The sequence below is a fragment of the Elephas maximus genome, chromosome 27 (genome assembly GCF_024166365.1).
Source record: "Elephas maximus indicus isolate mEleMax1 chromosome 27, mEleMax1 primary haplotype, whole genome shotgun sequence".
Taxonomy (NCBI): Eukaryota; Metazoa; Chordata; class Mammalia; order Proboscidea; family Elephantidae; genus Elephas; species Elephas maximus.
This window is the reverse complement of record NC_064845.1, coordinates 35,725,053-35,739,018: the sequence shown is the minus strand read 5'-3', so window position 1 is coordinate 35,739,018 and position 13,966 is coordinate 35,725,053. Positions and strand designations below refer to the sequence as shown.

The window sequence follows — 13,966 nt, the reverse complement described above, 5'->3', positions numbered from 1 at the left end:
CATAAACGTATGTATGTGTTTGGATTAGAAGGATGCGACCAACAGATTCCACCTGTTCGTCTGGGAGACCGTGAGGCAGCAGGACATGGAGCATATGGCCCACTGTACTCTCTGCTATGGTAAGCCTGGGCAGCGTTTCTGATCAGACTGATTGATGCCTTTAGAACAGGGTGAATAAATTAACAGTCACAGGCCAAATCTGCTCTCCGATATGTATCTGCTTGGGATGCACAATTTTAAAATCTGGGAATTCCACATTAAGCCTAGCGTTCCAATTTCTCTTAGAAATTCAGAATTGCCTTGAGAAGCAGAGATACTGCATTCCCACGTGGCTGAGTGGCATCTGCCCCCTTTTGACGGGGCATGTGTCTGCTAGTGCCTACAGCTCTTACCCCTTCTTATCACCTTACCCCTGGTCTGCGGCCCTCATAACCTGTCCCGCCAGACCCTGTAGATGCCTGTGCTTGTGCTTCCTGCCTTAACAGCACCTCAGTGTGAAGGGCAGAGCACTGAACTAAGAGTCAAGAGTCCTGGGTTCTAGGCCTGGAACTACCATTGACTGGGCAGTAGGACATCGGAAAGAAATTCAATGTCTCTAGGTTCCCAGCCTTTATCATTTTACCCCATACCCCACACTATCCGCTTTCCACGGAAACCCATGCACGCCCAGTTGTGAAGAGCTCCCATCCACATCTACTTCACCCAGGGCCCCAGTGAGCCTGGAAAGTGAATTCAAAGGGGGATTTAATTCTTCCTGGCGGTGCAGTGGTTAAGAGCTCAACTGCTAACCAGAAGGTGGGCAGTTCAAATCCACCAGCCACTGCTTGGAAACCCTATAGGGCAGTTCTACTCTGTCCTATAGGCTTGCTATGAGTCGGAATCAACTCGATGGCAATGGGTCTGTGTTTTGTTTTGTATTTTTTTTTGGTACTTGGTCCACACTAAGACGTACTACTGCCAGGAGAGGTTTGGCTCTGAGAGCGTGGTCGAGCCCCATACAGTAACTGGTGTTTGTATAGCTCATTAACTGCGTTCACATCCATCAACTCATTGGACACATCACCTCTCTGAACTTCAGCTTCCTCTCCTGATGTCTACTGAGCTCTTGCTACATGCAGGCATTGTGTTGAGCACTTAAATATATTAACTCATTTTTTCTTTTAAACCTCACAAACAACCTCATAAGAGAGATACTATTACTATCATTGTTATCTCCACCTGAGAGATGAGGAAACTGGCACACTGGGAAGGCTAAAAGATTTGCCCAAGGTAGCCCAGCACAAACCATTTATGCCACCCAGGGAGCTCCACAGTACAAGGTAGAGCCTGGATTTGAACAGGGCAGTCTTGCGTTGGCTGCAGAGCTTTTTGACTTCTACTGTGAAGTCTGCGCTGTGCTAATGCTCTAATTCAGGGCCTTTTAACCCTTTTTGTACCATAGACCCCTTTGGCATCCGATTTAAACTACAGCCGCCTCAGAGTAGTGGTTTTCAACACATAGTGAAATACAGAGAGTTATAAAGGAAAATAATTACATTGAAAATATATTATCAAAATATTAAAAATTTTTTGATACAGTAAAATATGTGCTTCTTTGTTAACATACTAAATAAAATGTAGCGGAGGGCCTAATAACTATTGTCACTTCGAAGTAGTGATGAGTGCAAATAATCTTGAGCAATTTGCAACAGCTGTGATCTGATATGGAAATACCTGTGATTTCTGTTGGTGACCGAGTCACAAGTACTGCTGGTGTGGTAGTGCTTTGTTGCCTATATGCATAATGGAAGGAAATGCTAAATGTCATATCGCCATTTTTTGACCTACAAAAATGGCAATTTCATATGTGTCTTTAAAGTGACTGCCAGCCCTGGCAGTCAACGTTTTTATGTGGTTTCCCAAACATTCACTTTTGTCCATGTACCGACTTAGTAAGCAATTCATCTTTTTCTGGGGAGTGGGAGTTGTCGGTGGACCCAGAAATTAGGAAGCCATATGGCCTAGTGATTAAAATCATTAAACGCGGAATCAGACAGTCTCAATTCTTTGTTTTGAAAAGTTGGGCACATTTACGCACAGTGTCCATGGGCTCAGTGCGGTAGCACGACGCCGGTGGCAGCACTCAGCTGCAGCTATTAAGGGTCTGGAAATGTGTTTTGCGTGGAAATGAAAGAAATGCGTGGCTAACCCCGGCCTCCCCTTGCGCTGCCCTCCCAGACAAGTGCCGACCCCACCCGGATTGCGCCCTGGACTCGCAGAGGCCCCTGGTGGTAGACGTGGATGTGGCGTTCGTGGTGGACGGCTCCAACGGCGCCGGCGCAGAAGTGTATCCTGCGGCCTTGAGCCTAGTGGCCGCAGCGCTCGACGACCTGGAGGTGGCCGCGCAGCCCAGCGCGTCCCGCCACGGGGCGCGCGTGGCCCTGGTGACGCACACGACGCCTGGCTTCAGGCCCGGCGGAGGGCGCCCTCCAGTGACTGAGAGCTTCCACCTGACCTCCTACGACCACCGAACCGAGATGCAGCGGCAAGTCCGCGAGGCCGCAGGCCGCCGCCTGCAGGGAGCCCCAGCTCTGGGTCACGCTCTGGAGTGGACGCTGGAAAAGGTGCTTCTGGCAGCCCCACTGCCGCGGAGAACGCGGGTCCTCTTCGCCATTGTGGCCAGCGAGACCAGCAGCTGGGACCGGGAGAAGCTAAGGACTTTGTCCCTGGAAGCCAAGTGCAAGGGCGTCGCTCTCTTTGTGCTGGCCTTAGGCCCGGGCGTGGGGCCCTTCGAGCTGGCTGAGCTGGACCGCGTGGCCAGTGCCCCCTCCGAGCAGCACCTGCTGCGCCTAGAGGGGGTTTCGGACCAGGAGATGGCCTACGCCCGGGGGTTCGCGCAGGCCTTTTTCAACCTCCTAAATAGTAGGTGGCCTCAGAAAACTGGGGGTGACATGGGTGGTGTGGAGGGAGGAACTTAAAGAGCCTGGCATTTGGGCAGATGCCCACTGCAGCAACACCCTAGATAAGGTGTGCCCAGCCCCGCAGCCTCCGGGGAGTGCAGGGAGCACCCACATTTCCTGAAAAACCTGCCCTGCCGTCGCGCTGACTCTGCCAGGCCTCGTCCCAGTTCCTTGTCCCGAACCTCTCATCTGGTGGTGGAGAGGCCACCGCCTTCCACTCAACTTCTAGATTTTCTCACGTTCCAAAATGAGACTTAGTCTCTTCCCGGTTGGTGAAGCCTGCGTTCAATATGATGGGGGAGGGGGGACCTTGAAAGGGCCAATGCTGAACAGATCTAAGACGTAGCAGTCCTTGGGTGATGCGGACGGTTAAGCACTCGGCTGCAGGCTAACTGAATAGTTGGAGGTTAGAGGCCACTCAGAAGAGCCTCAGAAAAAAGGCCTGCAGACCTGCTTAGGCAAAAATCTGCCACTGAAAACCCTGTGGAGCACAGTTCTGCTCTGCACATATGGGGTTGCTGTGAGTCAGAATGCACTGACGGCAACTGGTTGTTGTTTTTTTTTTTGGTATGGTTATTACTGTTTATCCAGTGATTTATGACAGTACTTCTCAACCTTTAACAAGACCATGGATCCCCTAGGGATCTGATTAGTATCTGGATTCTGATCCGCTAGTTCTGGGTGGGGCCTGTGATTCTGCATTTCTCACAAGCGCCTGAATGACGCTGATGCTGTGGTCCCTGAACGTCACTTTGAGTGACAAGGGTATATGACATTTATGTTCAAGTAGAGGCCCACAAGGCAGTGTGGAGGTCAGAGGCCTTCAGGGACTTGCCAGGAAGTAAGGGAGAAAGGGCAAGAGTCCAAGGGCTCTCCTTGCAGGTTGGGTGGATGAAGGTAACAGTGGCGTTAGGGAAAAGGGCTGTGACAGTGAGTCCTGGGCAGACTTCCTCATCACCTCTCTACCTTAGCACCCTCGCCTCCACTCAAACTAGTCGAACCAAATTCATGAAAGCCAAACCTGTCTCCCTAAGCATGATAATGGCGACCATTTGAATGGGGGGGGGGGTGGGGATGGGTGGGATGGGGTGCGGTGGGGAGGAGGAGGGGGCATAATAATCTGTCATCTTTCCAGGAATTTGTCTTGGGCTGCATCTGCCAATGCATAATCCGAAATACCTCATGTCGGGCTCCCTCACTGTAACACGTGAGGCTTCCTTGCCCTCCTTGCTGGGAGACATTAGTTTCTCATCCCATTGTGGCCCTTGAAGGACATCTGCTCTTCCGTGAATGAAGGAATGAGGGGAGTCTGATGGGCATCTTAGAAGAGAAATATTGACATAGCATTTGTACCTCTCTAATAGGGTCCTGGAAACCCTGGTGGTGTAGTGGTTAAGAGCTACAGCTGCCAACCAAAAGGTCTGCAGTTCGAATCCCCCAGGTGCTCCTTGGAAACTAATAGGGTCCTGGAAACCCTGATGGCATAGTGGTGAAGTGCTATGGCTGCTAACCAAAAGGTTAGCAGTTCAAATCCACCAGGCGCTCCTTGGAAACTCTATGGGGTAGTTCTACGCTGTCCTGTAGGGTCTCTATGAGTCAGAATTGACTCAATAGCAGTGGGTTTGGTTTGGGTTTTAATAGGGTCCCTATGAATTGGAAATGACTCGACACCAACGGGTTTGGTTTTGGTTTTAATTTGAGAGGTAGAAAGATCAGTGAATTGATTCTAGTCCTAGCAGTGTTTCATTCCGTTGTATATAGGGTCGCTATGATTCAGAACTGACTCCACGGCACCTAACAACAGCAGTCCTGGCTCTGCCACTAGCCAGCTGTGTGATCCTAGGAAAGTCAGCGAACCTTTCTGAACTTTGGTTTCCTTATCTTTATGGGGGAGGGGGGTGGAGAGAATTGGAATGGTTAATGGCTTAGTGATTCTTTGAGGGAGAAGTTTTTTTTAATGTTCTTTTATGTTGTGGTTTTATTTTACAATATTTAAGTATTGTGATATGATACATTTTATGCTTTTGTTTTGTTTGAAATTTTACTTTATTTTGTGCTTCATTTTTTATTTTGTTTTAAATTTTGTCTTAATGAATAATATGCCATTTTTGTATTTTATGCTTATTTGTTTTTTTTCGTTTTATATTATTTATTGTTTTATTTGATCTGACTTGATGTCTTATTTCATTTTATTTTTAGGTGAAACAAACCAGTACCCACCCCCAGAGCTCACTGATGAATGTGGGGGCCCGAACCGTGGAGACATCCCGGTGCAACAAGTCATGTCTCGCAAGAGGTGGGCTCCAGGCAGAGTTGAGCTTGTTCCACAGCTCCATCCACAGGCAGGAGACTGTCTCCCTAAAGAAAAGTCACCTGCAAAGCCAGTGTTTGACTTGACCTAAACCATTAGGGCTGAGATGCTCATTGGTTTGACAGTTATGATGTAGTTTGGTCTTTTTTTTTTTTTTTTTTTTTTCCATTTACAAAAGTAATACATGATTGTCTTAGTTATCTAGTGCTGCCATAACAGAACTACCACAAGTGAATGGCTTTAACAAAGAGCTTATTTCCTCACAGTAAAGTAGGCTAAAAGTCCAAATTCAGGGTGTCAACTCCAGGGGAAGGCTTTTTCTCTCTGTCGGCCTTCTCATCAGTGTTCCCCCAGACTAGGAGCTTCCTCGTGCAGGGACCCCAGGTCCAAAGGACGCACTCTGCTCCCAGCACTGCTTTATTGGTGGTATGAAGTCCCCAACTTTCTGCTTGCTTCCCTTTCCTTTTTATCTCTTGAGAGATAAAAGGTGGTCCAGGCTACACCCCAGGGCAACTCCCTTTACACTGATCAGGGATGTGACCTGGGTAAGGGTGGTGTTACAATCCCACCCTAATCCTCTGAACATAAAATTACAGTTACACAGTGGAGGACAACCACAGAATAATACTGGGAATCATGGCCTAACCAAGTTGACACACTCATTTTTGGAGGGACATAATTCAATCTATGACATTCCACCCTTTGGCCCCCCAAAATCACATTCTTGCAACATGCAAAACATATTCATTCCATCATATCATAGCAAAAGTCTTAACTCCAAGTCCAAAATCCAAAAATTCCTCTTCATCTCTGAAATCTAGAATATAAGTTACCTGCTTTCAAAGGTACAATGGCAGAACAGACACAAGCTAGACATTTCCATTACAAATGGGAGAAACTGGAGGAAAAGGAGGCATAACAGGCACCAAGCAAGTCAGCAGAACACATTATATTAGCCCTCAAGGTTTTGAAAATAATCCTCTGTTCTCTGAGGCAATTTACACAATAGTCCTGCCTTCCAGACTCTAGGTATTGGCCACACTCTCCGGATTCTGAGTGGAGGCCCCTCAGCCCTGGGCTTCAGCTCAACCTTCCAGGCCCACTGGTATGGCACCTCTGCTCCCTCGGCTTTAGGCACGCCATTCTCCTAGTCAATCTGAGTGGAGACTCCACCCTTAGAAACACCAGAGGCCATGGCTTCACCCTTTGAAACCCCTAAGGTCATGGCCATACCTTTTGAGACTGAAGCAGCTTGGCTTCTTGTGTTCCCTGTCTCTTCAACTTTTACTTCCTGGTTTCTTGGCCTCTTGGCTCCTCCGGCCTCATGCCTGCATCTGCCCTGCTGGGGCAAGTGTTCCAAAGCTCTGTAGTTCCACCAATAGGTGCCTAGAGTCACCCTATTCTGCCAGGAAGCCCCCTGTATACAGACACTCAGCTCTTTTGCTCCGTGGGTCAGCAAGCCCAGCTCCACCGATAAGTGCCCAGAGGCACCCCACTCTGCCAGGAAGCCTCATGCACACAGGCACTCAGTTCTCTCCTTCCGTGGGCCAGCTCCCGTGCAGCCTTGCGCTGGTCTCCTGGTTCTGCTGCTGCTGGTTTTCTGCTGCTGGTGCTTCTCTGCCGCTGCAGATTCTCTACTGCTGCTGGCCCTCTGTCTCTGACACTCCCCTATCCATTCACGGTTTCAAAACCACTTCCACATTTTAGGTATCTGTTACAGCAGCACCCCACTCTCAGTACCAAATTCTGTCCTAGTTATCTAGTGCTGCCATAACAGAAATACCACATAATTCAATCCATGACGATAACCATTATTTAAAAATTCAAAGAACACATAAGTGTATAAAAGCAAAAAACAAAAAATTTCCATTCCATAACATCAATCCCTCTAAAGCTTTTCATTCTGTACATGATGTATATAGCATATATAAGTATATAAATATGTGCAAACACAAATATATAAAAACATGCACACACAAATGGATAGTCTTTTTTTTTTAATTGATAATGCTAAACATACTATTGTGATATTTGCCCCCAAACCTCTACAAACCTAAGAAATGAAGCGTATCGAACCTGTGTCCCAGCAACATCGCTTGGGAGCTGAATCTCTGGGGTCTTGTGGTTTGGTTATGCAGTCTGACACGATTGTTTCTATACAGGTTGCTCAAGGGCCAGTTTGGCACGCCTGCCATTGCTGATGATTTGGAAGCACTTGAAGCAACAGACTTTTTTCTAGGGGGGGAGAAAAAAGCCACGACAACAAGTATAACTCAACAAGAAGCACTTGAAAATTATTATGAAAATAATGAAAATGACTCTGGAAAAAATGAACAAAAAACACCAGCAAAACAAGAAACAAGAAAAGAACTCAATTTAGGCACCACCTACGGTAAAAACGAAAAGTATTCCTTGCTTCTTAAGTTGGATTTACCCTTTTCATCTTTATGTTTTTTAAAAAGGCCTGTATACTGAGTGTTAGCAGGCAAATTGTGGCTTTTTATACACCTTCCTTCCAAATGCACAAATTTGTGTATGGAGCTAAAGAAATTAAGAAAACATACTAAGGCTAGCTTATATTTGGCTGTCAAACTGGAGCTGGTAGGAAGCTATTTTAGGGAGTATCTAGAGGCAGATCCTAAACTTCATTGTGGAGAAGCAACCATCACTTGCAGAAGTGGTGACCATACTATGGACCTTGAGGGAAAATGCACCCTTGTAGACAGGCTCCTTCATTCATGAGTGGCCACATGGGTTCTGACCAAGTTTAAGTGCCATTTTGGATCCACCTAAAACAACTGTAGCATTGATTTCAAATTTAAATGCCAAGTTACCTCATACATGTGATCAATAAACAAAACAGTGGACATGTAAGAAAGAAATGTAGGAACTTGACTCTGAAGTTTTTGAAAGGCAGGGGAGAGATAGCTGAGTTTCTAGTGAGTGATATGGTCAGTCCTGCTTAGATTAAGTGAGAAATAATTGCCCAGAGGTTTTGGATATACTTAAATGGTTCTTCATCTTGGGCTGCTAGTTAGAGGATCGTGGGAAACTAATCTGTGGCTCAGTTTTCTGTCAAATGGGGATTATATGAATACCTACCTCAGAGGCTGTTCATGCGTTTGCCTTGTAGTAAGCGTATGATACAAGTTGGCTGTTAAGATGCTGATGATACATGATACCTCTTGATTCCAAAGTGAACACGTGTGCAAAGAAAAGAACAAACCCAGGTAGGGGTGGGAGTATGCCCTCCCAGCAGGAACAGTAACACTTTACCTCCTTAGGCTAAAAATTAAGCATAGAAGAGTTTACCCTATGGATTGTTATGTTTTCATCATAATCTTCAGGTAATCTTAGTAAAGCAGTGGTTTTCAGTTTTGGCTGTACAGTAGAATCACCTGGGAATCTTTTAAAATTGCCAGTGTCCGAGCCTCACCCAAGACAAATTCAATCAGAATCTCTGGGTGTGACATTTAGCCAGGATTTCACTGAGCAACTGAGAACCACTGTTAGGCAAATAAGGCATCTTCTTCCAAAAAATCAAAGTGAAAGAGATGGATTACTGTCATCAAATCCAGTCCCATTCACAGACAAAAAATTGAAGCCGGAAGGACTAAAGGAACTAACCCCCAGTACTTCGCACTAGGCTGTTCCTTGGCTTTGTCCAGCTCCCTCTCCCATTGCATTCCAAGACCATTATAAACCTTCACCACCTCCTCAAGCACCTTCCTCCACACCTCTTCATTTAGCAGATAATCTTATTTTTTTGTTTGTTTGCATCTCAAAAGAAATAGAAGTGACAAGGTGGAACATCCTGAAACTCCCTGAATCTCTGCCGCCTTCTCTGCCTGCCCTGTGGTCATAGAGGGCAGCTGGCCCTTGTCTTCAGAGTTATTTCTGAACTGTCCAGAGAGATCAAATGGCTCTTTCAGATCTCACTGGCTTGAGCCCCTTGGGCTTGGCCACTGTTGACCCATACCTTCCTCTTAAGTCCTCTCCTCTCTTGGCTTCAGAGACATACTCTTATCTCGTTCTTCTACGTCTGACCAGTCCATCTTTGTGGACTCCGCTTCCCAGGTCCATCCTCACAAATGGATCCAGGTTTTATGGGACCTGAAGCTTATACAATTTTGGGGAGGGGGGAAACTTTTTAAGAAAAGAATATAAAATTAATGCAAAATTAAGTACAAAAGCAAATATTTATTTAGAGGAGGCTTGTGCAGGTGAGGGGCCCAGGAATGGAAGGGCCAAAGCCCAGATAGCAGTCTAGCTGACCTCCTCTCCCTCACCTCCTACCTCTAATCGGTGACCAGATCTTGGCATGGTTTTCTCCTCAGTGTCCCTTAGATCCATCCTGTCTTCCATACCTTTATTTTTTTGTCTTTTTAAAATTAATTTAATTTATTTTGCTGTTGTTGTTGAGATTATACACAGCAAAACATACACCAATTCATTAATTTTATGATAAATACACCATGCCCTTCTTCAGGGTCCTTTGCTCAGTCCCCTAACCACTATACACACACTACTTGGACAAACGTTTCTACCATGACTTCCACTATCCCCTCTGTACTGATAACTCCCAAATCAATATCTTCCATCTCAAACTCTCTCCTGAGGTTCGAACCACTATATACAACTACCCTCCAGAATGCTCCATTGGACATGCCCACAGTCATCTCAAACAAACTGAACTGATTGTGTTTCCCATCCAGACCTTCTTATTTATCCACTGTCTTTAATGTAATGAGCCACCATTGGCCCAGGAATGGAAGGCCCAAACCCCAGGTATCAGTCTAGCTATCCTCCTCTCCCTCACCTCTCACCTCTAATGGGTGACCAGATGTTGGCATGGCTTCCTCCTCAGTATCTCTCAGATCCATCCACTCTTCCCACACCTTTATTTATTTATTTGTCTTTTTTAAAACTTATTTTGTCCTTGTTGTTGAGAATATACACAGCAAAATATACACCAATTAAATCACATAAAATAAAAAAACCCAATGCCGTCGAGTCAATTCCAACTAGTAGCAACCCTATAGGACAGGGTAGAACTGCCCCACAGCGTTTCCAAGGAGAGGCTGGTGGATTCGAACTGCCAGCCTTTTGGGTAGCAGTGAAGCTCTTAACCACTGTGCCACCAGGGCTCCATTCAAAGAGCATAACGGTCAAGGCAGACATTTTTTACTAGTTTAGCTAAGCTGGTGTTTGGTTTTAAGAAGACTTCAGGGGATATTTTTGCCCACACCTTTACTCTTAATGCCTTGCTTTTTAACTAAAGTGTAATTACAGTGCTCTTTAACTTATCTCATTTTGGCCTTTTTCCAATTCACTCTCCATGCCAGATTAATTTTTTGTAAACTCAAATATGATCACGACTTCTTGTTCACAAGGTAAAATCGAGGTGCCTAGGTAAGACCTTCAAGGTCTATACAATTAGGCCCCTGCATTAGACCTTTGTGGCCTGACTGGCTCACACTTTCCTGCATACACCTCTTACTCAGCACATTTTGTGCTGTGTGCAGTTGGCCCGTATGCCCTGCTATTCCCAGTTTCCATGCCATTGCTCGCCCTCAGCTGCCTGTGTCCATCCCCTCTGCAGTGTCCACTTGGTCCCCATCCCTGTGTATTTTACTATGCAGCTCAAATTTCATCTCTCCTTAGAGTGCTTCCTGGGCCCCCAGGTAGAATGAAATTTCCATGGCCTCCTTTGTGCCCCTGTATCTTAAGCTGAATTCTGCCCTAGCCCTGCATGCTTTTATTGCACCCAGTTGTGAAGAATTAAAGGAGTGTCATCGCTCTTCACAGAACCCAGGCTGATCTTGCTATATTTTCAATTTCACTGCTGTGTCTCCAGAGCACACAGATCTATTTTTGTTTGCTTGCTTGTTTCTCCTTCAAGTAGGGCAATCTTATAAGACATGTATACCAAGAGATAGAACCAGCCTAGGCAAAACTGAAATTCTATCGTAGCTGCTCTTCATCTCTGACCAACTCTGTCTTCTGCCTTTCTCCACCTTTTCCCTCTTTGTTCTTGGATTCTGTGGACTTGTCTGAGACAAAAATGTGAGTGCTGCTGCAGGAATTCTGCTTAGAGGGCAAAAGTTAATACTTGTAATAAGAATAATGTTAAATGTAAAATTGGGGGCTAGCAATAATTGCTTGGGTGAAAACCTGGCAATTTTGCGTACCATACCGATAAAAGAAGAAGAGACCCGAAGGCATAGTGAGTGTTAAGTTGGAAAGAATAGCTTAGAGACAATTAGTTTAAAGCATGGAGGACTTACTCACCTAAAGCTGTGCTGACCAGTATGATAACCACTGGCTACATGTGGCTATTTGAATTTAAATAATTCTAAATTGGATAAAATTAAAATTCCAGTTCCTTGGTTACACTAGCCCCATTGCAAACACTCAATAGCCACACGGGCTAGTGGCTACTGTATTGGGCAATGCAGCTATAGAGTTTTTCCATCACTGCAGAAAGCTCTGCTGGACAGTGCTGCCCTAGAAATATAATCTAGGAAAAGCAGCCCCTGTTTGACTTTGGCATTCTAAAGGCAAAAGTCACAAAGTTTCACTAGGAAAAGTCATTGGTTTGTCCCCTTGTCCTTGGTTTTTTGGTTCAAATCAGTTGGTTACAGTAGAGGTTGGTGCCAGCCAGTTGCTGAGCCCTGAGTCTATTTGTTGAGTATAGAGAACACAACCACCAAATTTCACCATTTGGAATGTTTTTCTGTTGACTTCCATCAAGTGTTTGAAGAAGCATTTGTTCTGGTTCCTTCTCCTGGGCTCCATCTGCTTGCTGTCTTAACCCTCCAGAGTCAGGGTTATGCAGTGGGCAAAATTCAATGTTATGGGCTCAAGGGGTAGGAAAATTTCCATTGCCAATTCCTTAGCCCACTTAGAGTGTATGCACCTTGTCCCCTTGGGTCCAGCACATGGTTAATCCTCCAGGAAAACTGGTCTGTGCTAATGATGCTAATGGAAGCTTAGTAGGGTACTTCCCAGCACCGGGCTGTGAATTCTAACTCTTGCTTTGTGATAATAGTATCTTCTTTATTTGGGAGTGCTTGGGAGGCTCAGGGGGGACTATGTGGGGGATGCCAGCCTTCTATGCTGCAAGACTGACCTAGGACAAGAATACTTCTCTACAATATGAAGTGCACACAACGAAATCTGTTCTCTGTAGAAGGCAGTGGTCACTCATCTGGAAAAACGAATGCTTGATTTAAAACTCAGGCCGTCTGTTGTCGCTTGTTGACTCTCAACACTGGATTTCATTTTCCGCGAACATCATGCTTTTCTTTGAATAGCTGTCTTAACTTCTTGGGCAAGCATCAGGGTACAGTAAATAATAAATAAGCTGGATTTGCTTAGGTCATTAGAAGGCTGGAGAGATTTGGGATTAGGCAAGTGATTGAGATGGCTTGAAAACGGAGGAAAAGTAGCATAATAAGCCAGTGAGCAGTTCTCATCATCATAAAGCTTCCTTCGTTGCATGTAATATATCTGCCATATGCCAGGCACTGTGCAAAATAATAGCCATAAGACCCTTTCACGTATGTTACGTGATGCCTTACAACAACCTTGTGATGTAGGCTTTTTTTTTTTTAATAATGCTTTTTTTATGGTTGGGGCAATTGAGGCTCAGATAGATTAAGTTGCTTGCCCAAGGGCACACAGCCAGTTGATAGTGAGGTAGGGATTCGAACCTAGGCCTGTGACTCCAAACCATTGCTCTTTTCTTCCATGCCACTCTGCCTCTCATGCTCAAGCAGGAAATTCAGCTCTCTCTGCATTTGTTTTATTGCAGGTCCTTGCTTCATGGGTCCAGAGGAAGGCGAGTGCCAGGATTACATCCTGAAATGGTACTACAACAAGGAGGAACAGGCTTGCCAGCAGTTCTGGTATGGCAGCTGTGGGGGCAACGCCAACCGATTTGACACCGAGGAAGAATGTGAGGCTCAGTGTAACCGCAAACTCCTAGGGAATTAAGCAGAGCCTCATTGCTGTTGCCCCTCCTTGATAGCTGATGGAACCGAGATTACCCCTACTGAAGCAAGGTCACATAGCTCCTAAGTGACAGTGCTCACAACCTCAGATGTTGGACTCCTACCCCCTGAATTTTTTTTTCGCCAGTGATGGCTTGGGCCAGATGACTTGTAACTTGAGAGAACTGAATTCTCATAGTCAAAGAAAGTAACTGAAATAAGTAATTTCCCGAAAATTATTTAAATGAATTAGTACTGAATGAAAAAAGCAACTTGAACTTGACCTATACCATTACTTTAAATTCTTTTTTGCACTATGTAGCTAAAGCAAAATCAATGTAAGCAGTGAGCAAAACCTCGTTTGGATGAGTTGGAAAGTCGTTTTGTATTTTGCCACTAGAAAATGGGGAAGTATCCATCAAAAGAGGGGGCCTTGAAAAGGGGGTGTCTAATGTGAAACTCCGTCCTTACTACCTGGTGTAAAAATAAAGGCATTCTTTATAAAATCATTTGGTGTGAGGCTGTGTTTGATGCCTGAGCACTGGAAACTGTGTTAATAGTTTGTGGCAGGGCAGTTGGTGGAGAGGAAACAGCAGTGGCTTTTCCATGGTACTGGTCTGTCAGGACTGACTCCTGCCCTTTGAACTTAGTGACCCAACAATTAAGGCTGACATTGTTAATGAAAGCAAGAAATGAAGGGTCGAGGGTCACCCTCGATGAAA

At 45.4% G+C, this 13,966-nt stretch overlaps 1 protein-coding gene across 4 annotated transcripts in view; it reads left to right on the top strand.

Annotated features, from left to right (window-relative positions):
- The window catches only part of LOC126068300 (collagen alpha-4(VI) chain-like), a 143,168-nt gene extending 129,421 nt beyond the window's left edge, over positions 1-13,747 (top strand). For 2 of the 4 annotated variants that reach the window (XM_049870788.1, XM_049870789.1), the window contains 5 exons: positions 29-119; positions 2,218-2,901; positions 5,139-5,235; positions 7,413-7,642; positions 13,067-13,747. In XM_049870788.1, the coding sequence (XP_049726745.1) occupies positions 29-119; positions 2,218-2,901; positions 5,139-5,235; positions 7,413-7,642; positions 13,067-13,248 (1,284 nt within the window). In that variant the 3' untranslated portion in view covers positions 13,249-13,747. The remainder of the gene's footprint in view (positions 1-28; positions 120-2,217; positions 2,902-5,138; positions 5,236-7,412; positions 7,643-13,066) is intronic. The other 2 variants (XM_049870790.1, XM_049870791.1) reach the window with 2 other exon arrangements.
- The last annotated feature ends 219 nt before the right edge of the window (positions 13,748-13,966 follow it).